The sequence below is a fragment of the Macrobrachium nipponense genome, chromosome 46, assembly GCF_015104395.2.
Source record: "Macrobrachium nipponense isolate FS-2020 chromosome 46, ASM1510439v2, whole genome shotgun sequence".
NCBI classification, from domain to species: Eukaryota; Metazoa; Arthropoda; class Malacostraca; order Decapoda; family Palaemonidae; genus Macrobrachium; species Macrobrachium nipponense.
Genome location: NC_061106.1, coordinates 2,620,020 through 2,646,254, shown reverse-complemented (window position 1 = coordinate 2,646,254; position 26,235 = coordinate 2,620,020). Strand labels below are relative to the sequence as shown.

Genomic DNA, 26,235 nt, shown 5'->3' with positions numbered 1-26,235 from the left:
TGATATTTTATATTTGAATGTTCTGGTCTGCTCAATCTTTACCCCGTTCTAAAACTCAACCTTAAGTGACTGCAATAACGCATCTGCAACAACCTTTTCGTTGATCCAATATAAGTACCAGGACATCCTGGGCATGTAAACTTATAGACCACATTGGGTCTCATGAAAGGCTGCAGACAGTCCTTGAAGCTAAACAAGGAGCCAATTTTACTGGATTTTTTTTATATCAATTTTAAACTAATGCTCGGTATTTCAGTTTCAATAATTTGTTTCAGTTTATGTGAAAAATTGGAGTTAAAAATATAGGGGATTGAAGTATACATAAGTTTTTTCGGAACATTAAAAACCGATGTGGCCGGATGAAAATAATTAGTTAAAAGTTTGTTGACGATTCTAAAAAATAGATCTTTGGGAAATGAATTTTGTTGAAAAAAAGTAGTTCAAAATTCAATCTCCTTATGAAATATGGCCCAACTGGACGAGTATCTAAGATCCCTATACATTAAAGTATAGATGGTATTTAATTTAAAACTGGTTTGACAAGCACTATAGAAATTATTTGCAAGATACGTTATTGCAGTCACTTAGGGTTGAGTTTTAAAACGGGGCAAAGATCTCTTACAGAGGGTTCCAAGTTTTTGCTAGAATTGTGATATTAATGTTGTTTCTAAATTTTCAAATACATTGAAAAACATACTAATAAGGAATTCTCCCCAAATTTCTCGGGGCTACATTTACGATATGAACTGTAAGTGTTTTTATATAGGACAATCTAGGAAGGGAATGGAGACAAAAACTAAATGACATAAATATAGCGTGAGAACGAGACAAATGTCGAATGCTTCATTTTTTAACATTAATAATTTTAATCATATGATTCATTGGGAGGGGGCAAAAGTTGTTTTATATTGTAGTAATGTAACTCGTAGAAATATTATCAAATTTGCTTTTATTAAATGTTACGGTGACTTAATGAATGTAAACCAGGGCATGTACAAACTAGACCAATTTGTTGTTAACGAGATTTGTAAGGTTGTTTCTTTTTAAACACCTGTTGAGCTGTTCTATACCTGTGTTGAAATAACACGAAAGCACTCGGTACTGCTTCTTTTATTTTTTCCTGTGGCCTTGGCTATATATATATATATATATATATATATATATATATATATATATATGTGTGTGTGTGTGTGTGTGTGTGTGTGTGTGTGTGTGTGTGTGTGGTACATACACGCAACACACACACACACACACACACACACAAACATATATATATATATATATATATATATTATATATATATATATATATATATATATATATATATATATATATATTGACTTCGACAATGTTTCACACTTCTATTTTTTTTCTTATGATGCCTGGGTCATCACCATAATCGTGTTGAGGTTTGTTTTTAAAAAATCCATGACTTCTTAATTTTTTTATTTTGCTACGTACGCAATATTTGCCTGCTGTTAAAGAATTAAAAACCTTGCCTTATGATGGCGTGTATCATTCAACCATGGAACTACTATCCGTGGGCAGTTACGATTGGCTGGGCTCAGGGAAACGCGCTCGCTACACGATCCCTTAATGGAAGGCGTTGCTAAATGTTCGAACTTAGCTTTGGCATTGACTCGACAAACTTATGTGCCCTTTTCACCTTTACAGATTTAAATGATTAATTCAATTTCTCTATATATTCTTGCAACCCTATAACTGAAAGCTGCTCATTTAATAATTTTCTAAGACATTGATATCAATGTCTTTGCATATTTCAAGAAACAAGGCATTCGAATTCATTGTTTTGTATAACACCAAACGTAGAGGAGATCTAGCGAAACTGAAGTAAAGATATTATTAAGCTTGCGAAATCCGGTCACTTTTCGAGATGAAGTAATATAAGTTGTCATAACTGAAGTAATATAAATATACACCCAGTTTAAAATATAAATGAATAAAAACATTAATACATACTTAATACATAGATACACACACACACACACACACACACACACACACACACATATATATATATATATATATATATATATATATATATATATATATATATATATATATATATGTATGTATGTATATATTTGTACGTGTATAACGTGTGTAAGTCTTTGTGTGTAGGTATGTATTAATGTATTTAGCCTATATGTCTATGCATAATTGCGTATGCGTATATCACTACTGAACGGTTATGACTACTTATATTACTTCATCTATTTCTGAAAAACCCAATAACATCTTAGATTTCGCTAGTTCCACTCTACAGTTGGTGTTAAACAAAACAATGAATGCGAAAGCCATTATTTCATGAAACATGCCGCGCAAAATGTGTGTATATATATATATATATATATATATATATAATCTATATAATATTTGTATTATATATATAGATATATATATATATATATATATATATATATATGCTGAATTCAGTTTTCTTTTATAAATAAATGACCATTTTCTGTCTGCTCTTCTCGCAGGTGTGAGGTAAACTCTTGGTCCCGATGGTCTCCGTCGTCTGACTGTGACTTCGTTCAAACGCAACGGAACTCTGTTGTCTAGTACACGTTGCTCAACTCTGTGGTCTCCAGCCGCACTGAAGTTCGTGGGATTTGTGCCGAAACCTTATCAATTTCGACAGAGGCCACAGCGAAAATGTTACTGTTGTTTTGCTTCAGCTTGTTTGTCGCCGGATTATCAGCTGATGAACATGGAGACAATACAGTATCGTTTACCTCTGATACATTCGTCGAATCTGTACCCAAGAAGCCGCATTTTGTCATGTTTTTTGCTCCCTGGTAAGTTAATTTTGAAGTCTTAGCTATGTCATTGTCGTTATCTTAAGCCACACGATCTGTAGTTTTCCGGTACTCTTGAGACAAATAAACGAACCTGAGGTAGGTAGTACCTAGATACCTACAGGCTGTTTTTCCCTAACTGCTTAGCTAGTACTAGTATTTTAAAATCCAACTCGCCTAGCCTAACTACTGCCATGCTACCTAGGTAATAGGGTACCAGGTATTTCTGACATTTGGAGGAGGGCGTTAGCCTACTATGCAAACTGCTTTAGGCTTCTCCAACCCCATAGGGTGCGGGCGTAATCTTGTGCAGCAAGTATGGTTTGACCCCAGTGCAAAACTGGTTTTTTGGGGAGGTAGGCTAGCACAATGGCCTCGTTTCAGCCCATTGCATTAGAATTTAAGTGGTCTTTTTTATATAACCGAGGTAAAATTCAGATATTCCACCCGACTCGACATCCCTTAGAGTAAAATACTGAATGGCCGGCCTCTACCATAGCATGACCACCTTCACGAAAAAGTACTTAAACACGTCCTGCAACCCAGGATAGACAATAGTCGAGCCAGCAGCCTTCAAAAAGACTCCTCGAGACTTCTACTTTCCTGTCAAAGTAAGTTTTTTCTCCCAAGTCACAAATTAAGGCCATAATTTCCGATTAGAGGAGGCCATCAGGTGGCCATTCAGTAGTACCTATTTTACCTTAGTGGCTAAGTGCCATCAGTGCACCTCACTCTGTGCACAATGGGCATTATTTAGGGTTCTTTGCAGCTTTATTTTGACCCCCAGCTGCAACTCTTTAAATTCCTTTTACTGTAGGCTACACTCGACAAGAAAACTGAAGATACAGTTTTCATTAGCTTTCATTCATCCAATTTCCCATTTGTTTTTACTGAAAAGACATATTGCTAAATTTACTCTAGAATATGAAAATACACTGCAAATTATATCATATAACTTAAAACTGCAAAACAAAACCGTTTAGATACTTAAAAACACGATATAGGTATGTCCGAAGTAATTGGAATTTCTCAGATGGATTCGTTCATAGAGATCTGGTAGATAGGTAGAATGTGAATTTCTGATTTTAGTACTATATCACGACGACAATATTTACTTGTTTTGCTTCATAAACGGGGATATATTGCATGATCGTAAGTGGTGAATGCAATTATTTTAGTTTCTACAAACTTATGTTTGTATTCCAAAGCGATTAAAGTTAGCTGACGTCAGTGGCACTCAATGTTCCGACGGCTAAGGTAGGTTGAACAAATCTAGTTGCATCTGCAAGAACGTTTTTTATGATGTGAGGAGGAGCCCTAGAATTTCGAGCAGGAAAGCGCAAGTCACTGGATACTGGTGTGGCTTTATTGAACAATAGCTATATGTCCGAAGATTTAAAAAAACTGTATCTTAAGTTTCCTTGCCGAGTGTACATTCATTCTCATCTTTCTAAAATCTTGCTTTCCACTCTCCTAACAATTTTTCTTAGTACAGCTGTGAGGTTTCCTTCCAAACCATTTTATTGTTGATTTTCTCCAAAGCACCGATTTACCTCATAGGTCCCAGTATGTGGCCTTTGCCCAAAATTTTATATTCTAATTTCAGTCTTAACTCAACAGCAGAATTAGTATTGACAGTTTTGAGCCAAGTTGATCACCAGAGCACCTAGATATAGTTAGGTAACCATAGACTAGTCTGTTTCCCCTGTTCCCACAAGGATTCAGCATAAAATGTTGGGTAAGCCATAGTGTATGTGTAGGGTAAAGCACCATTTGTGATGGAGGATCAGTCGCACGAAGGAATTGGCTTAGTATTTTAATATTTTTGTTAAACAACTTAAAAAACTTTAGTGCAGGTGAGATACCTAATCTAAGCAATGCAATGAGATAATGAGGAAAATAAGGCTAAATTTTCCATTATCTGTACATTTCTTGGGTTATCTAGCCTCCACTGCATTATATACACCCTTTTCTTTAACCAAAGAATATGATGTTATTTTTGTGCACCTGTCTCCTTTGCATTTGCTCAGGGATCAGCTGTGAACAGTTCGTGACAACTGTAGGTACCCTTGTTTTTCTCACCCACATAGACTATCTCTTACAGTGTGCCAAGCTAAAGGCTAGCTTACAGAACCTTACTGATTATTTACCAGGCATACCTTCACAGTTTTAGTTTAGTTGATATCCTTAGTTTGTGAACTGGAATGCAGTAGTAAGAAAAACTAGTTGTGAATATTTCTTATACAAAATAACCAAAATGAAAATTGGTTTTGTGCTTTTGTTCTTATTGTTTTTCATGAATTGTAGTAATAATAACATCTCTTGACTAACTTCTAAGAGGGGCCCAAAAATCATCGAAGCATGTTTTTTTTCTCTCAATTTTTCTAATTTAAAACTTTTCGGATGTGAAAAATCTGTTATGAACACTGAATATGGTTAGCCTCCCATCTGTGAAAACTCATATACGTTGATGTGTACCTAGGATTAGGAATAAAATCAAGGAACTTGATAGTGTAACATATGTGCTTCATATGTGCATTATTCATATGAAGTTCTCTTCAGTATGTAGATGTCAGTGCTTGTCTGCAAATGTAATAGGTGATAAGTAAATTAAGAATGTCTCAACAGTATAAAAAAAGATAGGCTTCAGTGTAACAACTAAAAGATTTACTGACAATTATGGGAGAATTTGGTCGATCCACGTCCTTGCAGAATTGGAAATTCACATATTTCGAAACACGTACCTTATGGGAATAATTCCACTAGGGCCGAGGCAAACAGCAACTTACCCAGTCAAATTTTTTTTTTTATACTACCCACTTTCAATACTTTGTGTACTATACCGTAATTTTGTCTAATATGAAATTGTTCTTATGGATGAATAAAACATTAAAAAGGTTTTAATAACTTGAAAAAATTTAAAATTACACACACGATGGTGAAAACTCCCACACGTAAACAATGCCACCATTGGGTGCAAGTGTACTGTACGATACAGTCATTTCCTTTAAAAAAACCTTTTGGATGGAATTTCCTCTACATATCCTCTGCCAAAAAAACCTTCAAACTCCTCTATCTCATCCTCCGTGAAGAGTTCTTCTGCTGAAGGAAGGCTTGAAGGCTTTGCAAACCATTTGAGGTTTCGGGGACTACCGGATCATGCGTGTCTTCACTCCCGTTAGGCCTAACAAACTTGGTTACGAGGGCCTGTCTCAGTTTCTTTGTCCAGCATGTTCACTGTGTAATAGTTTTCATATAAATTTATTCTACAATAAAAAATAAAAAAAAGAACTGATGAAAATTCAAAATTTGATATGAAATTAAAATTTATTAAAAAGAAATGATAAAAATTCAAAATTCAACATGAAATGACAGTTTCTTAAAAAGTTTGGATTGAATTATCCTCTCTCTCTCTCTCTCTCCTCTCTCTCTCTCTCTCTCTCGCTCTCTCTCTATCGTCTCTCCGTCTCTCTCTCTCTCTCTCTCTCTCTCTCTCTCAAACACATTTGCTTCTCTGTTAATCACTTTTACTAGTCATTTTCATCAAAACCTATTTCAGCAATAGAAAATATAAATGATCACATGCCAAAAGTTAGTCAAAACAAGGTAACCTAGACCGATCATTCATGCACACTGGGCTATGACATCACAAATGTGTGAGGCATAGCCTTTCGTCTTAGCTAATGGCTGAGCAGGAAACCTTTCTCTCACATTCCCCCTTGGAGGAGTAATAGTTTTTTCTCCAAGCATTCCCCCCACCCCTTCTCTCAAATACCAGCAACCCCCCCCCCCCCCCCCCCCCCCCCCCACCCCCCCCCCCCCCCCCCCCCCCCCCACCACCACCACACCACACCACCACCACCACCCCACCACCACCTAAAATACATGAAAAGAAAGTAGATTTGATACGTTTTGTGGTACGTGACTCAGACTTTGGACGGCTTCGCAGATACAGAAAATTTTGAGAACTAGCGACCGCATAAAAGGGGAATCACACAATTCGAACGCGCATATTCGGGACCGGACTGTATGTAATAGTTACAGGAGTAACTATTATATATTTCAGAGTTCACAGGTACTGACAGGTTATGGAAAGTCAAAAGTCAAGGCTGTAAGGCAAGAAGCCGTGCTTCAGTGGGACATAAGGTATGAGAGAGAACATCAAATGCACTTATCTCAGAGGGCTCCTTTGAGTAGCTTCTATAGAAACTCAAATCTCATAAAATGAGTAAATGAGCAGAAAGTTAATATCAGCATTAAAAAAAGATTGCTGAAACAAAATAAATATCCTAAGTTACATGAATGGGTTGTTGCATAAGTTTGTGATGATAAGAAACAGAAAGGAAATATATGGCACAGGAACACATGACAGCAACCCTAAAATTTGAGGTCTTAAAATGTGCACAAGAAACAGTTTTTTTTTGCAAATTCCAGTGTTCCAAGAGAAGAAACTTGTAAAAATTGATGATACTATTATTATTATGATGTATGTTAAGGAGTCCAAGGTTGATAAAAGAGAAAGTATGTAAACTGATCAAAGTATATTCTTGGAATAAAAAGGTTATGTAGAAATCCAATTTTATTCATTTAGTATTTCTCAGTAAAAATTTTTGATCAACTTTGAAGTAAATGTAAAAATGTGCACAAAATTTGACCTAATTAAGTACATTATGTTCAAAATCAGATTTGTTCCTATACGATATACAAACCCTTGATACACTTTACATTGGGAATTACTTTTGGAGAATCGAGAAAACAGTTGTAGGCGTTTAAACGAGGTGGTTAAGTAGTTTAACGACTGTTCGGCCAGCGGGAGTCCCGCCCTCCTGAATATAAATATTCCAATTTGTTTTCAGCCGTCGTCTGATGTAGACGTGTATACTCTGCACTCTGTGCCCAACTGTTGCTGACAGTTTTTACCCAGTGGGATGTTTACTGTTTTTTTGTCTGCTGTAATATTTGCGTTTTCACATAAGTGACTTACCAAACAATTACACTAGCTGTACGCTTTCTTACCTGGCAGTCGAAAATTCAAATTTCTGGCGGCGGTAGCAGCGCTGCCATTTTTTGTGTAGGTGATACAGATCCCGCCCACTTTTGGGAATACCTGGTACTGCTGAGCTTAGACTTCAATTCGTTTTCTGCCGGCCACGGGGTAAAACCGGTGGTTTGTTGTTGCACTCAACTTTCATCGCCATTGTGGATATTTTCTTTTTGGTGATGTACAATTTTTTGGTTGGCTCTTTTGCTTTATCACTTAGCTGCCTAGTTATTAACAAGTTATTACGAAGATGTCTGATGCTAGTTCTTCTTTAGTTAGGTTTTGCAGCAGTGGCTGCAAAACTAGATTAGCTAAACTATGTTACAATCTGCACTCCAAATGTGTTAAATGTAAGGGTCAGTGCTGTAGCAAGGAATTAACTTGTGATGAGTGCCGTAGTTTAGATGAACAAGGTCGGAAAACTTTTCAAGCTCATTTGGATAAGATGGACAAAGATAGGAAAAGGAAAGCAGCTCTTAGAGCGGGTAGTAAAACTAGAGTAGAGACAACTCCCGTGCCTTTAGAGGCAAACAAACCGTCACTATCTTCTCCACTTTTATCGAATATTTCACCTATTGATAGTCCTCCAACTTCAGTACCAATTACTCCAGACCAGGTATCCCATGTTTCCGATTCCAACACCATTTCCTAGTTAGAGTCCAAGATGGACAAGAAATTTGAGTTCTTAGCAAAATCCGTTATGGATTTGGGTATGTCGTTTCGTGCGTTCGTAGAGAAGTCAAGTGAAAGGACCAGTGTTAGGCCAAGTGTCAGTGTCGTGTCTGAGGAGGCGGCTGTCCGTTCCCCCTGTTCTCCTAGACGAAGGTCCCTGTCCCGCTCCCCAGCTCCTGGGAGAAGACATACCGGAGGTCGAAGGGAGACTGGGGGAGTTTGCCCACGGTCAGTCTCCGACGAGTTGCGAGTGCCCAGGAAACGCTGATGGAAAGGTGTAGATATCAGTGACATGCAGTTGTTGTCCGACTCGGAAGTGCTGTAGCCTGTGTCGAGGCAAAATGTGTGGAGTAATATAGTGTTGCGTCCTTTGAAGAGACATGCCCAGCGTACGAGAGGGATGTCGCCACCTGTTAAGAAATCCAAGGAGCACTGGAGTCCACAACCTTCCTGCAGTTTCACGCCGGACCAGTTTTTCCGAGAAGATCGTCAGTCCTCTTCGGATAGCGTAACTTCGGACGGAGTCAGACGCTCGCGTGCTTTACAGTGCTCATTCGCCTCATTTGCCTCGAGCTGCTTCAACTCGTTCCCCTCGTACGTCTCGTGTAGTTTCGACTCCCAGTCGTTCGTTTTCGAAGAAGAGCCGTACGACAGCCACGACTTCGTTTTCGCCTAAGGATAATTCGAAGGCCAAACCCTTGCTAGAGGATTCCGCTTTGGGTCCCTTTAAACATCAACTTCAAGAATTGATGGTCTTTTTGAAGAAGACAACGAGCCAGACAGAAGAGGAAGACGGGGTATTGGCCGTCCTGTCAGAAGAGGAAACTCAGACCAGAATTCAAAGCCCTCTTCTGCTTATTCTAGTCTGTTAAGGTTTCTTTTACAGACTTATCCGGGATCAGCGCCTTCGGGGTTACCAAAACCAGTTCTTTCTCAGTCCTCAAAGAAAGCACTGAAGGAAGTAGAAGAGTGGCTTGCTAAGAAGAGGGAGTCAGGCAAGGCTTCGTTTGCCTTCCCTCCATCGAAGCTGCGGAATAAAACCTACTGGTTTTATGCGACAGGAGAAGTTCCTTCTTTGGGAGTTTCTGCCTCAAGGAGACTCCTCCAGTCTTGTGGACTCTCACAGAAGAGCAGTGTTCTCGACTGCGAAAGTGTTGTTCTCTTCACCCGAGTTACATCGCCTGGTGAAGAACTTATACAAGTTGATCGAAGTCCTCAGTTTTCTGGATTGGACTATTGCAGCGTTAGCCAGGAAAATTGAATATTGCCATTCTCTTGATGAGGATTTTTCTGCCGACTGGCTCTATGTGTTGTCCTTTGTGGACAGGGCAGTGAGAGACGGTTCAGGGGAATTGGCCGCCCTATTTGCTATGGGAGTACTAAAGAAGAGAGAACGGTGGTGCTCCTTCACATCTCGAGGAGTAACCACGAACCAAAAATGGCTTTGTTGTTCTCCCCCCTGATTAAATCTCACCTGTTTCCAGAAGAAACCATCAAGCATGTGCTGTCGGACCTCGAGAAAAAGTCCACCAATGATCATCTTTTTCAGTCAGCAAGAAGCTTCTCCTCTACAAAAGCATCCCTTTCGAGGAGATAAGTCGAGGTGGCAGCAGAGACCAAGAACTAATCTACGAACCACATCCAAGTCTACCAAGAAACCTTCCTTTAAGACAGAGAAATGATCGGAAGGTCCTTCACACACCCGTGGGGGCAAGACTCCACGACCACTGGGAAGAATGGAGTCGAAGAGGAGTAGAACAGTGGGTAATTCAGGTGCTTCGAGAGGGATATGTGATCCCTTTTACACAGGATCCACCACTGTCCAATACACCTGTCTGTTTGACAGCATACTCAACAGGATCAACAAGAGCTTTGGCTTTAGCTAAAGAAGTAGAAGAGCTCATCAACAAAGAGGCCATAGAGGAGGTAACAGACACGAACTCCTCAGGGTTTTACAACAGGCTCTCCGTAGTCCCCAAGGCATCAGGGGGATGGAGATCTGTGTTGGACGTAAGCGCTCTGAACCTCTTCGTCCGGAAGACGAAATTTCAAATGGAAACCAGTCGATTGGTAATGTCAGCCATCCAACCGCAAGGCGACTGGATGGTATCTCTCGACATGATGGATGCATTTACTTCCTCATTGTCCCCAGATCCATCAGAACTCCAGGAAGTTCCTGAGATTCGTCTTCAAGAAGAGAGTCTTCCAGTTCAGAGCCCTCTGCTTCGGTCTGTCAACCGCCCCTCAAGTATTTACTCGGATTCTCGCTCCTCTGGGAAAGTGGCTGCATTTGATGGGGATCAACACCGCTTTTTACTTAGACAACTGGCTCCTGAGAGCCAGATCCAGTCGTCAGTGCATGAAGGGCTTGGAGAAGACACTTACTTTCACACAACAATTGGGTATCATAGTAAACACGGAGAAGTCCCAATTGATTCCAACTCAGAGGATTCTCTATTTAGGGATGATACTAGACTCCCTAGCTTTTCGGGTTTTTCTCTCCCCGAAGAGGATAGAGCCCTGCCTGTCGACAATTCAGCAATTTCTGGTTCGCCCGTCCTGCTCAGCGCTCGAATGGATGAGCCTACTCAGGACCCTGGCTTCAGTGGAGAGTTTTGTCAGGTTAGGACGCCTACACATGAGGCCGCTTCAGTTTTTCCTGAAAGCAAATTGGTCTTCTGACGGAAGAGATAAAGATGGATCTTCGTTGGTGGCATTCGAGGGAAAGATTTCAAGAAGGAATCTCCCTAGTCGTGTCGAACCCCGACCTGCAGTTCTTCTCAGACGCCTCGGACAGCGGATGGGGAGCCCTCCTAGGAGACGAGAGTATCAGGTCTGTGGACAGAACGAGAAAAGACCTTGCACATCAATGGGAAGGAATTGAAGGCCATCCTCTTAGGGCTACAAGCGTTCGACCACTTAGTCACCGAAAGAAATGTAGCGGTCTACTCGGACAACACCACAGCGTTGTCATATGTACGGAAGCAGGTAGGGACCCACTCGTTCTCTCTCAACAAGATAGCCGAAGATCTCCTCACCTGGACGAACGAGAAGAGGATCACCCTTTTTCCAAGATTTGTGCAAGGGAGAATGAACATACTTGCAGACAAACTGAGTCGGGTAAATCAGGTATTACCAACAGAATAGACTCTGAACGAGTGTGTCAGGACTTCTGGAAGCTTTGGGGAAGCCATTGATAGATCTGTTCGCCACATCGAGGAACAATCGCCTTCCCATTTTCTGTTCTCCAATCCCAGAACCACTAGCGTGGAGAAAAGATGTGATGCTGCTAGATTGGACAGGACTGGACGTTTACACTTTTCCTCCCTTCGGGATGATAAGAGAGGTCTTAAACAAGCTTCAATCGCACCAGAATGTGACAATGACCCTAGTAGCGCCATTCTGGCCCAGGAAAGAGTGGTTCCCGGACCTTCTCAATCTGCTTGTGGATTTTCCCAGACTACTTCCACAAAATCCATTGCTTCTCAGACAACCCCATTTCAACCGATATCACCAAGGGTTGTCCGCTCTGGCCCTGACAGGATTCAGACTGTCAGGAACCTGGTCAGAGCAAAAGGGTTTTCGCGAAGGGCGTCAGAAGCTATTGCTAGCTGCAGAAGAAGCTCTTCTGCCAAGCTCTACCAGTCCAAGTGGAGAGTTTTTAGGTCATGGTGCAGACGACATAGCATCTCTTCTTCTGAGACATCTATAACAGATATTGCGGAATTTTTTTTTTTCTGAGGGACACCAAGAAGTTGGCCACTTCAACTATTAAAGGATATAGGGCCATGCTTTCATCGGTTTTCAAGCATAGAGGCCTCGACATTTCGTCAAATCAGGACATCAGTGACCTGATCAGATCCTTTAGTTCCTCCAAGATTTTCAAGCCTGAAGAAGTGGAATGGAACTTGGATGTAGTTTTAAGGTGGCTCAACAGCCCCCCAATTCAAACCGTTGAATTCTGCAACCTTGAGGGACGTAACTAGGAAGACACTATTCCTAGTCGCCTTAGCCACAGCGGGAAGAGTAAGCGAGTTGCAGGCGATGAGTAAGGAAGTGGGTTTCGCCCAGGGCAATGCAGTTTGCTCTTATGTAACAGACTTTCTTGCTAAAAATGAGCATCAGACACTACCTGACTAGGACAGAAACTGTGAGAGGAAAGTCGAGCCGACTCTGGTGCTCGGTGAAAGACCCATCTCGGCCTCTTTCAAAGAATGCAGTGTCCTTTTTCCTGAGGAGTTTGATCCGAGAAGCGCATGCCCAAACTCAGGAACATGCTCTTAGGGTGCTGAAAGTGAAGACGCATGAGATTTGTGCAGTAGCAACGTCTTTGGCTTTCAGACAGAATATGTCTCTATCCTCCATTATGCAAACTACGTTCTGGAGGTCGAAATCGGTGTTTGCATCGCACTATTTGAAGTAGGTAGAAACTACTTATGAAAACTGCTTTAGATTGGAACCGTTGTCAGTAGCGGGAATGGTGTTGGGAGAGGAAGCATAGGGGGACTCGGTTTTTTCCCTCTACTATCTCCTCGCCTTGAATTTGAGGTTTTTTGAGTTTGTGGGAAGCCTGGGAGTACATGTACCTGAAGTTCCCACCGGTTCTTATATCTGGTTAGGGCACCATATGGTTTTTATAGTGTAGGTGATGGTTTTGTGTGGTTTTTATCTGGTCTTTTCGCCCAGGGCAAGGGCAAATCATTGTTGTTTTTGTCAATCATCAGTGCACTTCCATGATTGCAAAAATCCCACCATTAGTAGGGACGACCCTAGCCTTTACTGCCACGTCTCCTACATGTGATGAGAGCGCCGACCAGAGGCAGTATCTGCCTGTAGCTGCTCCCTCACAAGGTAAGGCACTTGAGACATTATATACAATGTTAGCACATGACTGTTGTTTTTGTTCATAAAGCTGTCCATATACCCACCTTCCGGGTAATGTGGAGTCAGCTAATGTAATTGTTTGGTAAGTCACTTATGTGAAAATGATATTTTAATGATAAAACAAGGTTTCACATATACTTACCAAACAATTACGTACATAATCAGAGCCCTCCCTCCTCCCCACAGATGGACGTTGCGGCTCAACGAATTGAAGTCTAAGCTCAGCAGTACCAGGTATTCCCGGAAGTGGGCGGGATCTGTATCACCTACACAAACAATGGCAGAGCTGCTACCGCCGCCAGAAATTTGAATTTTCGACTGCCAGGTTAGAAAGCGTACAGCTAGTGTAATTGTTTGGTAAGTATATGTGAAACCTTATTTTATCATTAAAATATCATTTTTTGCTAATAAGCAAACTCATAAGACTGCTACTCCCCAACGTGTGTCTCATGGGGTTGGGAGGAAGGGGTGCAATAACTTTCTCTCCTCTGTTGGTGTTTACCATGACGCCCACTGCACATCCTTGTCGATGCTGACCCTCACACCCTCTGCACATCCTACAGGGGATGTGATTGTAATCCTGAACTTCCTTGTGATGAGTGTAGTTTATGGTTGCCTGTGCATTGGGTAAAGTTTGCAGGAAGGAAACTATCTGAGGATGGATGCTCCCTCTTCTTCGGGAGAGGCTTCTTCGTCCCATTTTCATCCAATTCCAATTCATTGGACGAAGAGGATGGAGGAGAGACTGGTGATCAGAGCATACTCTGCTTGGGGGGCCTACGGTTGCATTGGGGGTGTTATCCTCCATCAAAGCGACAGGAGTCTCCCTCCATTAACTTTACTCTCAATTCTTCAGGTGTGGTGGTGAAGCAACTGTCAGACCTGTTTGTAGCATGGCACTTGCTAGGACTTGTGGGCACTCCTACCTTGCAAGTCCTACTTGCTCACCTCACTAAACCTGTGGTGATTCATGTACTAGAGACCGACTACTAACACCGACTATCTCGGCTTTCTCGAAGGTCCTGACTAGGGTGTTCAGCCACCATCTGATGGCCACTGATGGGCACTGTTGTACATCTGTCAGCCTCACCTAGGCCTAGCGTTGTGGAAGCCAAAGGTGCGTGGACTTTGGTCCATGCCCATCACCAGCTCTCAGAATTCAGCTTCGAAGACTGGAGCTGTGTCAGGTGCCCGGTCTGACTGAGACTGAATGTTAGAGTCTCTGAGTAGTCTCAAACATCTTGAACGGTGACAGAAAGACCTCTCTCCTTACCAATAAGAGCACAGGGCTAGAGAAAGAGTTAGACACGAAGGTGTCTAGGCACTCCCTGCCAGTACCTCCACCAGTGCTCAACCAGGTGCCCAGTCTGTTGCCTCAGTCTAACCGAACACCTGGAGAAGCAAAGAGGAGGTCCCCTGCTCAGACTCCTTCGGCAGAGGAAGAGACCTCGAAGAAGCCTGGGCACATCATGAGGAGAGACAAGTTCTTGCCAGAAAGCTCAATTTATTTCTGCTGGCTTCTAATGAAGGTTGTAAGCAGCAGCTCTTTAAATTTGGATGTCGTTGTCTTTACTGGTTGTTGACCATGGTATTGGTGAAATATTCCGAGATTCTTTTCGTAACCATTCAGTATTTAGATACTAGTTAGTCTGTCAATTACAGGCTTTTTTGATCAGTTTTAGATTTGGAGACTATTTATTCAGTTACATCTGACGGTGTCTGACTTAGGAGTGATTAGTATCTGGTATTGCAGCAAGGCTTACAAGACATGGTTGACGTCTGCTAGGTATGACTTGCATACGATGTGTACCAAACGTGGGGGTCAAGTCTGCTCTCCAGAAGTGACGTGCTGATTGTGTAGTTTGGGATTTTAGGCAAAGGAAGGTTTTGACTTCTCATCTTTCCAAACTGGAAAAGGATAGGAAGTGAAAAGCAACAGCTAGGCATGAAAGATTTTTAGCTAGTTGGGGATCTTCCAAATCTTCCTTTGAAGTACCTATTATGTCTGTTATGTCACCTAATCCCAGTCTTTCTACTGCAGCACCTAATCCTTTACCCAGCTCACATGCTTCTAAACCTAGTGTCATTGCCAGCCTTAAAACAAACTTTGAGCTCTTGGCTAACTCCATGGCTTAGTTGGGAGCGTCAGTATGTTCTTCTCAATTGAGAGAAAAGTGATATGCTAGTGGAGGAGCTGGCTGTCTCCGTCCTGCCACTTCTAGGCAAAGGTCCCTGACATCCTCCTACGCACCTGGGGTAAGTCATACCGGAGGCCCAAAAGGTGGTCAGTGGGGTCCGCCCATGGGCAGTCAGCCCCTCATTCGCACATGTCAGTGATTCCGAGGCGGCAATACACGCCAGCTGGAAAGGCGTCTTTGCTAGTGCACATCGGCTAGATCTCGCTCTCTTAGGCAGTCTAATGTGCAATGTCCAAGTGTCAGGCAGCTCTGGATCTTCCTCGTTTGGTGAATAATGCAGGTGCTTCCGAGCACCCAGCTCCAGTTTGTGTCTTGACTTCTGAACGGCCAGTGACGCCAGGGCTCCCACTGTCCCATTTGTGTCTTGCTCCCAAGTGCCCGCACGTTCCCGGTCATCCAGTGGCCATCAACCGCTTGGCTGTTTTGAAGCACACAGTGGCTCCCAACCTCCGATTGACACCCAAGCGGCCATTGGCGCTAGAGTTATCACCTGTGCCATGCAGTGCCATTCCCACCTGCTGCTTCTTTTCATTCAACTTCTCCCCTGTCATTGAGAGTTCAGTGGTGCCAGCAGCTCCTGTTTTGCCTGCCTATACTTTTCAAATGAGCAGTTTTCTTCTGATTCATCTAAACTTCCTCAGATGGTTCTTTTGAGATCAGGCAGGAAAGCCATGAGTGAGGTTGAAACCTGGCCAGCCAATAAGAAGGAACAGGTTATGGCTGTCTTCTCTTTCCCACTGTCTTGCCTGACCAAGAGAAGGCATTCGTATTAAGTCACCAAAGAGTCTCCCTCTCTGGGTGTTTCTGCCTCTGCCTGAGGAAACTTCTCAGGGCTTATCGAGTCATCTGGAAGATCGGCGTTTGCAGCAGCGAAGGTCATGTTTTCCTTGGCTTAGATAGGTCATCTGCTACTTAACAGTTTTAAAGTGTTTGAAGTGACTTGCTTCATGGATTGGCTGATAGGCATCCTTACCAAGATACATAATTCAACTCTCCTCCAGGCTCTACAGATGGTTCTAAAGACCTGTTGGCTCCAACATTAGCAATGTACATCTTGAAGAAATGTGAACTGTGGTGATCCTTTACATCAAAAGAGTAACTTCAGCCCAGAAATCGGTTCTCTTTTTTTTTCCCCACTCATTTGGGACTTCCTTTTTCCGCAAAAGATTTGCAAAAGAGGTTGATTCAAGACCTTCTTTCACAATCTTTGAAGTGCACCAGGTAGCTTCCTTCATTCAGCACTGTCCTCTTTGCCTTAACAACATTTGCCCTTCAGTGGAGGCAAAGACCCCAGTCCAGGACAAGAGGTATTGTGCATTTTACCTCTAAGCCATCATGAAATCATCATCAAACCCCTTCCAAGAAGTGAGGTCAGTCACCCCTGTGCAGCAGTAGGTGCCAGACTCCATCTTTCTGGAAAGAATGGAGCAGAAGAGGGGTAGAGCAATGGGTAATAGCTCAGATTAGGATACTCTGTTCCCTTTGTCTCAGATCTGCCCTTAGTCAGGCAACCCATCGCCTTGATTGCATACTATCTCAGATCAGAGAAGTATTCCACTGTGGCTCTCCTCCAAAATGAAGCAATAGAAAGAGTGACGAATGTGGGGTGAACGGTTTTGCAATTGCCTCTTTGTGGTCCCAAAGTCATCAGGTGGATGGAGACCAGTGCTAGATGTCAGCGCACTAAATTTCTTTATATTGAAGACAAATTGGTCAATTCTTGCTTCCATTCGTCGAAATGACTAGATGGTCTCCACAGACATGCAAGATGTGTACCTCCATGTCCTCATAGTAGTACATCCTGACTGGAGGAATTACCTCAGATTCGTCTTCTGCCATCAAGTTTTTCAATTTTGGGCCCTTTTTTGCTGGGCTACCTACCTTCACCAAAACAAACAAGTTGCTACTGCTATTTGCAAATTTAGGTGCCGGTACTTAGAAATTCTTTGCTATGTACTAATTACTTGGTAAGTATAAGTAAAATATCTTTTTATTATAGTAATATAATTTTTCTTTCATTTGGAGACTTGACTCAATGGCAAATGAGGGCCTTAAAATTAGAAAAATGCTCCTAAAGTTTATCAACAATAACTCCGCTTCTAAGAAATGTATAGATTTCAACCAAGTTCCATAATATGAAAGTCCTGCCCCTCAAAAATGTTTTGAACCCCCCCCCCCCCCCCCCAAAGTGTGGTGCGCTTGCACGCAAGCACCCAAAATGCCCCCCCCCCCCCCAAGTGTGTGCGCTTGCACGCCAAAATGCCCCCCCCCCCCCCCTTCAGTTTGTGTTAAAAAAATTTATCAAGTGCTTTAAACATACATAAACAGTGCTATCTAAAAGTCAATATGTATACCTTCCTTGTATTACAGTAATACCCTGAACTTAGTGATTCGATCTGAGCAAATTCACAATAGCGCAAACTTTTCATCGGAACCTAACTATCATACACAAGTTCTTCACAATAGCGCGAACATTTGTGAATCCTCCAGAAACTGCAAAACCCTGCAAAAGTGTTTAATTTATTATGTAAATTTTTAAGTTTTAAAAGTTTTCTGTATAAGATCTTTATTAAAAATGTATTTTTTTTTGTTCGTGCATAAATATAAGGCAACATCTGCAGTGCATATACGTACTTTTACAAGATGCGATGCCCATTCACAAAGTTACTGCACTTTTCAAAGATTATATCCCTTCAGAAACTGTTTAGTTTCTGAAATATGTACTAATATACTACAATTAGTATAAGTTTTCATGCTTTTAAGTGTGAAATCAGTTTGGAGATTTTGTGTACGCTATTTATATTTTTTAAAATAATACAAAGGCAGTACGTAATTCACATGATCAACTAGTTAAACATTTCAGAGACATAACAAAGTTGTCGTTTTGTGAAAATTACTTTCTTATCCTTGGAGAAAAGTGCTGATACAATCTGTGTGTACTATATGTAATTACAGCACCTACAGTTAGTGTACTTTCAAATGTGATCCCATTCACACTTTTTAAAGATGATACCCCTCCAGAAGACTTTTACCTCACGTGGCGTACGTATTTCTCTCTCACGTTCATCGTTTGCCCTCTCATTAATTCGTGATTTTAAATTGATTTAATTGTACCTTCACCCTCTGCAAGCATTTATGTATATACATACATCTTTTCTTTATTTTATTGAATAGTGTACCTTAGTTATGACTAACTCATGAAGCTTACCTAGTGACGGAAAGAAAACTTCTTTTACTCTGAGGGAAAAGAAAATGGCATCCCATGAATTAGGGGTAACGTTAGTATGTATAGGTACGAAAATGGATACATATGTAAGTAGTAGTTACTGAAACTATTTTTACGCCAACCAGTTATTTCTTTTTTAATGGTAATGCATTAAACTAACTTTTAAGTCAAGATACAGTAACTTTAATTTCATTTAAAAGTTAGCTTAATTCTTGGGGAGCATGATTAGGGTCATATTTAGTGTTCAAACTTTAGAAGCAAGCATTTATTAGCATTTTTAGAGACCATGCCAAACTTACGTGAAACTTCCCCTTTCGCGAGGGGTATTGCTGTACAGTAACAAGATCAACATTACTATTACAGCAATAATAGTGATAAAAAAATAATAATAGTAGTAATCATAATCATCATCATATTAATAATTATGAAAATATATGAATGAGAAGAGGAGGAGGCACAGTTTGTTGTAAAAAATAGTGAAAATACTTTTACTAGTGATAATACTGCACACTTACCAACAACAACTATGGCCAAACATGCGTGTTGTTTTGGAAAGACTGGCTAAGACTTACAGGCGGTTTATATGAGAAACACTTTTTATGGGGAAATTATTTGGTTGGGGGAGAGACGCCTATGTGGCAAGCACCGCATGCTCCCAGTGGCTCACTCCCTCAGCCAGCATATAAGCCTTTGTGGTTAGCACCGCACCATTTGCCTCAAGTGACAACAGCTCAGGACATGTAAGCTTGTGATTCCCTATGCTTGTACTGTAATTTTAACCATAATGACAGCTGATACCAGTGTTGCAAATGTCATAGTGAAAGAGAGGAAGAATTGGCAATTCTGCCAACATGTATAACACTGTTTTGGTGGCGGTGGCTCTTGAGCCCCTGTGGTTTTAAGGCCCCCAGATGTTTGGCCAGAGAGTCTTCTGTTTTTATACATTCAACTTCCCTGCCAGATATATACTTAGCTATAGACTCCGTCGTCTCCGACAGAATTTCAAATTTCGCGGCACACGCTACGGTAGGTCAGGTGATCTACGCCCTGCCCTGCCCCGGGTGGCAGGACTAGGAACCATTCCCGTTTTCTAATCAGAATTCTTCTGTCGCCCGGACCATCAACATTGTTGTTGGTTCCTCTCGATTGGTTTTTCTTTTTTCACCGGCAATTGATCTTCTTGACCGACTTTTGGTGACGTACTCTGGATTGTTGGATTGGCATACGCTTTGTGGACTGTTTTTGGTGGACTTGATTTTTGGAATGTTTTCTTTAATAATGTCTGACTCTGGAATGGTTGTGAGACGTTGTGTGAATGTAGGCTGTAAGGTGAGGTTGCCGAAAGCTTCGGTAGACCCTCACACGGTATGCAAGGGTTGCAGGGAGTATGAATGTTCTTTTACTAATACTTGTAAGGAATGTGAGAACTTGAGTGAGAACGAATGGAAGAATCTAACTAATTATTTAAAAAAGTTAGAGAGAGAAAGAGTGAGGAAGGCTTCTTATAGAAGTTTAAGTAGTTCTAGATCTGAACTAATTCCTAGCTTGGGATCTTCCCCAAGGGTAAGTATTGCTTCTCCTTCCATTGCAGCCCTTCTCCTATTGCAGAACCTGTAGATCCAGCAAAAGAACTTGCGGATCTAAAGCAGCCTTCAAGTTGATGGCAAAACAAAATGGCTGCCATACAAGGTAAGGCTAGTGATTATTCAGTGGACAGTGATATGAGTGTCCCCAGTGTAGTGGAGGGGGCATCTGGTCGGCTCGGCAACGCTCCTAGGTCTAGACCTCTTCCAAGCTCACATGCCCAGAGGAGAAGGAATGTCGAAAACCGAAAGGAGGTTGTGGAGAATCCCCACCGATCAGGTGTCCCTTCGGCGGTTTCTGTGACACCCCAGACTGCCAAGGATCGCTATTGTAAAAGCGTCCTGCGTGAGTGTTTTTCGTCGTCGGGATCTTCATCTCCAAGACGTGATTGGAGAGATTCAGATCGATCTCGGCCACTCAAGAGGAGTTGGAAGGCTCCGACTATTGATTCGAGCCCAGAAAACTTCCCTGAGGAGTCTCCCTCGGGAGTGAAGAAGGCAAGAAGAGCCATTCTTTCAACCAGAGTGAGAAGGAGGCAGGAGGTGGAGGCTATGGACTCCTCCCCTCCTCCTTCCCCTCCTCCCGAAGAGGATAAAGAGGAGGCTACGAAGAGATTCATGATGGCAATGCAAGAGCAGATTTCGTCTTTTGTAGGAGTTCTGTCAAAGGAGCCTCCTAGAAGGAAAGACTCTTCCCTTCCGATCAAAAGATCCTCCAGACGTATGGAGGTATCTGCCGCCAGGATCGTTACTCCTACTCGAGGTGAGGTTTCCTGTACGAACCTGGATGAACCGATCAGACGTCTGGCACCGGCCAGGAGTGAGGAGTCACCCAGGAGGCAGGAGCCAAGAGCCAGGAGTGAGGAGTCAACCAGGAGGCAGGAGCCCAGAGCCAGGAGTGTGGAGGCATCCAGGGCGAGGCAGGAGCCAGGAGGCAAGAGCCAGGAGGCAAGAGCAGGAGCCAGGAGGCAGGAGTCAGGAGGCAGGTAGGCAGGAGCCAGGAGCCAGGAGTCGGAGTCAGGAGTCAGGAGCCAGGAGTCCGGAGTCAGAGGCAGGAGCAGAGGTTCAGGAGCCAGAGGCAGGAGCCAGGAGCCAGGAGGCAGGAGTCAGGAGGCAAGAGTCAAGAGCCAGGAGGCAGGAGTCGGAGACTCGTTCCTGGAGGTTATGACTCTTCTCCAAATAAGAGCTCCTCTCCTTCAGAGCATAGGAGGTCTTGGAAGGACTCTCCCTCCAAACGTGAACTTTCTCCTTCGTCTGATCGAGGGTTAGACGAGTTGTCTGATGACGAACCTCCGGCTAATGAGGGACTATCGAGTTATAAAGTCTTAGCCTCATTATTGCTTCAAGAATTTGGAGATTCTCTTAGTCCGGCGGCTCCTCCTTCTCCTCGTTCTCTCTTTTCGAGCTCGGCTACGGCAAAATCTTCGGCCTTTTTGAAAATGAAGCCTGCTATATCGATGAAGAAGGCACTCCATTCTTTAGATTCTTGGATGGGCAAGAAGAAGGAGTTAGGAAAGACGGTATTCTGCATGCCTCCTTCCAAACTACATGGAAAGAGAGGTATTTGGTATGGGACAGGAGAGACTATGGGTCTTTCTCTACCTGCCTCTGCAGATGCGGACTTTTCCAATTTAGTGCAGGCCTCTAGACGTCACTCCTTAGGATCGGTCAGAGCGACGTGGAGCACTTCAGAGTTGAACCACTTTCTAAAGGGACTTTTTGTCACTTTAGAGGTGTTCAACTTTCTGGATTGGTCACTCGGAGTTCTGGCCAACAAATCTAAAGATCCGGAGTTTCTTAAAAACCCAGAGATTCTCCATAGCGTCCTGTCTTGCATGGACAAGGCAGTACAAGACGGTTCGGGTGAAGTGGCTTCCCTTTTTGGTGCTGGTCTCCTGAAAAAGAGATCAGTATATGGATCCCTATTATCGAAAGGGGTTTCTCCGAGCCAGAGGACTGCTTTATTGTTCGCCCCTCTATCGGATCATCTGTTTCCTTCTCAGTTAGTGAAGGATATATCTCGCTCGCTAACTGAGAAGGCGACACAAGACCTACTAACACAAACGTCCAAGAAAGGACGTCCTGTAGTGTCGGCGATTAAGAAGGACTCTCGTCCTCCTCAGCAGCCCTTTCGTGGAGGTACAGCGACTCGTCCCCCTGCCAGAAAGAAGAGCTCTGATAAGAGAGGAAGGTCTTCCTTTAGGCCCTTCAAGAAATCCAAGTGACTTGTTGCTCCTTCAAGCACCAGTGGGCGCCAGACTCCTGAACTTTGCAGGAGTATGGGCAAAAAGGGGAGCCGACCCTTGGTCAGTGTCGGTCCTAAAGAAGGGATATGTAATCCCCTTCGACAACAGCCCTCCCCTAACATCTACGCCTCGGGAACTGTCAGCGAGGTACAGAGACCCGGTAATGAGAAAGACTCTCCTTCAAATGGTGGAACAAATGTGGGAAAAAGAGGCCATCGAACTTGTGCAGGATCCACACTCCCCGGGATTTTACAATCGCCTTTTTCTAGTACCAAAGGCATCGGGGTGGTGGAGACCAGTTCTGGACATAAGCGCTCTGAATCGCTTTGTTCAGAAAAAGAAGTTTCGCATGGAAACGTCCGCCTCAGTAATGTCGGCTCTTCGTCCAGGAGATTGGATGGTCTCTCTGGACTTGCAAGACGCATATTTCCACGTTCCCATTCACCATTTGTCAAAGAAATATCTTCGTTTTGTAATAGGAGACAAGATCTTTCAGTTCAAGGCTCTGTGCTTCGGTCTGTCTACAGCTCCGCAAGTATTCACCAACCTGATGGCGAATGTGGCAAGATGGCTTCACCTAGAGGGAATAAACATCTCCCTCTACTTGGATGACTGGCTGATCAGGGCCAAGTCGGAGATTCAGTGCTTGGAGGACTTATCAGTAACAAGGAACATGATAGATTCGCTGGGATTGCTGGTCAACCTCGAGAAGTCACAGCTGATCCCCAGCCAGAACTTGGTCTATCTGGGGATTCAGATGGATTCTTGGGGTTTTCGAGTATAATCCTTCGCGAGAAAGAATCACTCGAGGTTTGTCGAGAATCTCGAGCTCTTAGAGAGAAAGAACAGTTCAGCAAGGGATTACCTGAGCCTTTTGGGGACCCTGTCCTCACTAGAAAAGTTCTTCTCTCTGGGGAGACTTCACCTTCGCCCTCTTCAGTTTTTCCTCAAAGAGGTGTGGAGTTGGAAGACGGGACAACTCTCGGACATCTTCCAACTTCCACAAGAGGTAGAGATCATTTGAAAGTGGTGGATCCCTCCTCTTCAAAAGAACGAGGGCGTATCGCTTGCCTGCAGAACCCAGACCAAGTGTTATATACCGTCGCTTCGGATCGTCGGGATGGGGAGCGACGCTAGGAAAGGGCAAGGGAGGTGTCAGGCACCTGGACAAAGGAACAGGTGTCCTGGCACATCAATTGCAAGGAACTAGTGGCCATACACCTAGCCTTAAAGTTCTTCGAAGAGATAGTCAGAGGCGGGGTGATACAGATAAACTCGGACAACACCACGGCTCTGGCTTTCATACGCAAGCAAGGAGGCACGCACTCTTTCTCCCTCTATCAGTTAACAAGACACCTGTTAACCTGGACGGAAGAAAGAGGCATAACTCTCCTCACAAGGTTTGTTCAAGGGATCAAGAATGTGAGAGCGGACAGACTGAGCAGGAGGATCAGTCCTTCCCACAGAATGGACTCTACAACGAAGAATGTGTGTCGAAGTCTTTGGTCCCTGTGGGGGAGACCTCACATAGACCTGTTTGCGACGTTCCTCTCCAAAAGAATAGAGATATTTTGCTCTCTAGTGGAAGATCCGAGAGCCTTCGCAATAGACGCGTTTCCTCCTGGATTGGTCGGGTGTGGACGCATACGCCTTTCCCCCCGTTCAAGATCCTGGGGGAAGTGCTCAGGAAGTTCGTAGCTTCGAAGAGCACGAAGTTGACGCTAATAGCCCCATTTTGGCCAGCCCAGGAATGGTTCACGGAGGTACTGGAGTGGATAGTGGACTTCCCCAGATCGCTTCCAACAGACCAGATCTACTCAGACAACCCCACTTCGAGAGGTTTCATCACAACCTCCCAGGTCTCGCTCTGACTGCCTTTCGACTATCGAAAGACTTGTCAGAGCGAGGGGCTTTTCTCGCAAGGCTGCGGGCTCTATCGCTAGAGCCCGCAGAGCTTCGACGAGAAGAGTATACCAATCAAAGTGGGAAGTCTTTAGGAGGTGGTGTAAGGGTCAGAAGCTGTCCTCCTCCAGTACCTCTATAGTGAATATGCCGATTTCCTCCTCTTTCTGAGAGAGGAATCACACCTATCTGTCTCAACAATAAAGGGATACAGAAGCATGCTGTCTTCAGTATTTAGGAATCGAGGCCTAGACATTGCAAGCAACAAAGATCTACACGATCTAATTAGATCTTTTGAGACTTCAAAGGCAGCTACTCCTAGAACACCTAGTTGGAATCTAGACGTGGTCCTGAAAATTCCGTTTCATCGGATAAATTCGAGCCTTTACATCTGGCTTCCTTCCGCGACGTCACTAGGAAATGCTTGTTCCTGGTGGCTCTCGCTACAGCCAAGAGGACAAGCGAATTGCACGCTCTGGTTATTCCACGGTGGGGTTTAAAGGAGATGCTGCATCTGTTCTTTCCAGACAATGTTTCTGGCAAAGAACGAAAACCCGTCAAAACCGTGGCCCAGAAGTTTTGAGGTAAAAGGCCTATCTAACCTAGTAGGCAGAGAGATAGAGAGGTCTCTCTGTCCAGTGAGAGCTCTGAAATAATTATTTAGAGAGGAAGAGACAGATGGGGAGCTTGTCAACAAGGTCTTTGGTGTGCGGTGAAGAACCCCAAAAGACTCATGTCCAAGAACGCCCTTGGCTTTCTTTGTGAGAAGCGTTATTACGGACGCTCACAAGAACTGCTCGGAGGAATCCTTCGGTCTTCTAAAAGTCAAGACCCATGAAGTGAGGGCAGTAGCAACGTCTTTGGCGTTCCAAAAGAATATGTCTCTAAAAAATATCATTGAGACTACATATTGGAGGTGCAATTCAGTGTTTGCATCTCATTATCTGAAGGATGTGAGAGTGGACCTATGAGAAGTGCTTCTCGCTAGGTCCTTTTGTATCAGCAGATACAGTGCTGGGTCTTGGAGCAAAGACTGATCCTTAATTTTGTGTTTTTATCGTACATAAACCCTCTTGTCAGATATGTGCTTGGTTTTCTATTAGCAAGCTCACTAATGTCGCACGGGAGCATAGTGTCATTGCTGGTAGGGGATCAAGGGTATGTATGGCTAGTAGGGGAGTACAAAATTTTTTTTTGTATATTTTGTAATGAAAGTGTATTTATGTTTCGAGTTTTTGGTTGTTTGTAAGGAGTTCGGGGATAACTCCTTACAATCTTAGAACTAACATGGATGTTAGGATCAGGTGATCGGGATCGGTTTTGTGCTCCTTGAACAAGGTGTATTGTCATGTTAGTGGAATAGCACCCAATGACAAAGGCCTTTAGGCTCTGCCGAGTAAGTGGATAAGACCCCATTGGCAGACCCACAAGAACTCTTAGCCATAGATCAATATCTCGCTGAGGCTCTTGAGGCTAAGCAGACTCCAAGGCAGTAGCCGCGAAGTGTTCAGCCTAATAAGGTAGGAACCAAGGTTTATTAATACCTACAACATATGTTGTTTACCTGTCTATCAGTATTTAGCTGTCTCTTACCCACCACCAATGGGTGCTATCAGCTAAGTATATATCTGGCAGGGAAGTTGAATGTATATGATTATTGT

The 26,235-nt window shown here is 43.1% G+C and overlaps 1 protein-coding gene across 1 annotated transcript in view; it reads left to right on the top strand.

Annotated features, from left to right (window-relative positions):
• The first annotated feature begins 2,517 nt into the window (after window positions 1-2,517).
• LOC135214727 (thioredoxin domain-containing protein 5-like) overlaps window positions 2,518-26,235 on the top strand; it is a 140,361-nt gene continuing 116,643 nt past the window's right edge. The window contains exon 1 of the mRNA XM_064249065.1: window positions 2,518-2,822. Within this exon, the coding sequence (XP_064105135.1) occupies window positions 2,680-2,822 (143 nt within the window). The 5' untranslated portion in view covers window positions 2,518-2,679. The remainder of the gene's footprint in view (window positions 2,823-26,235) is intronic.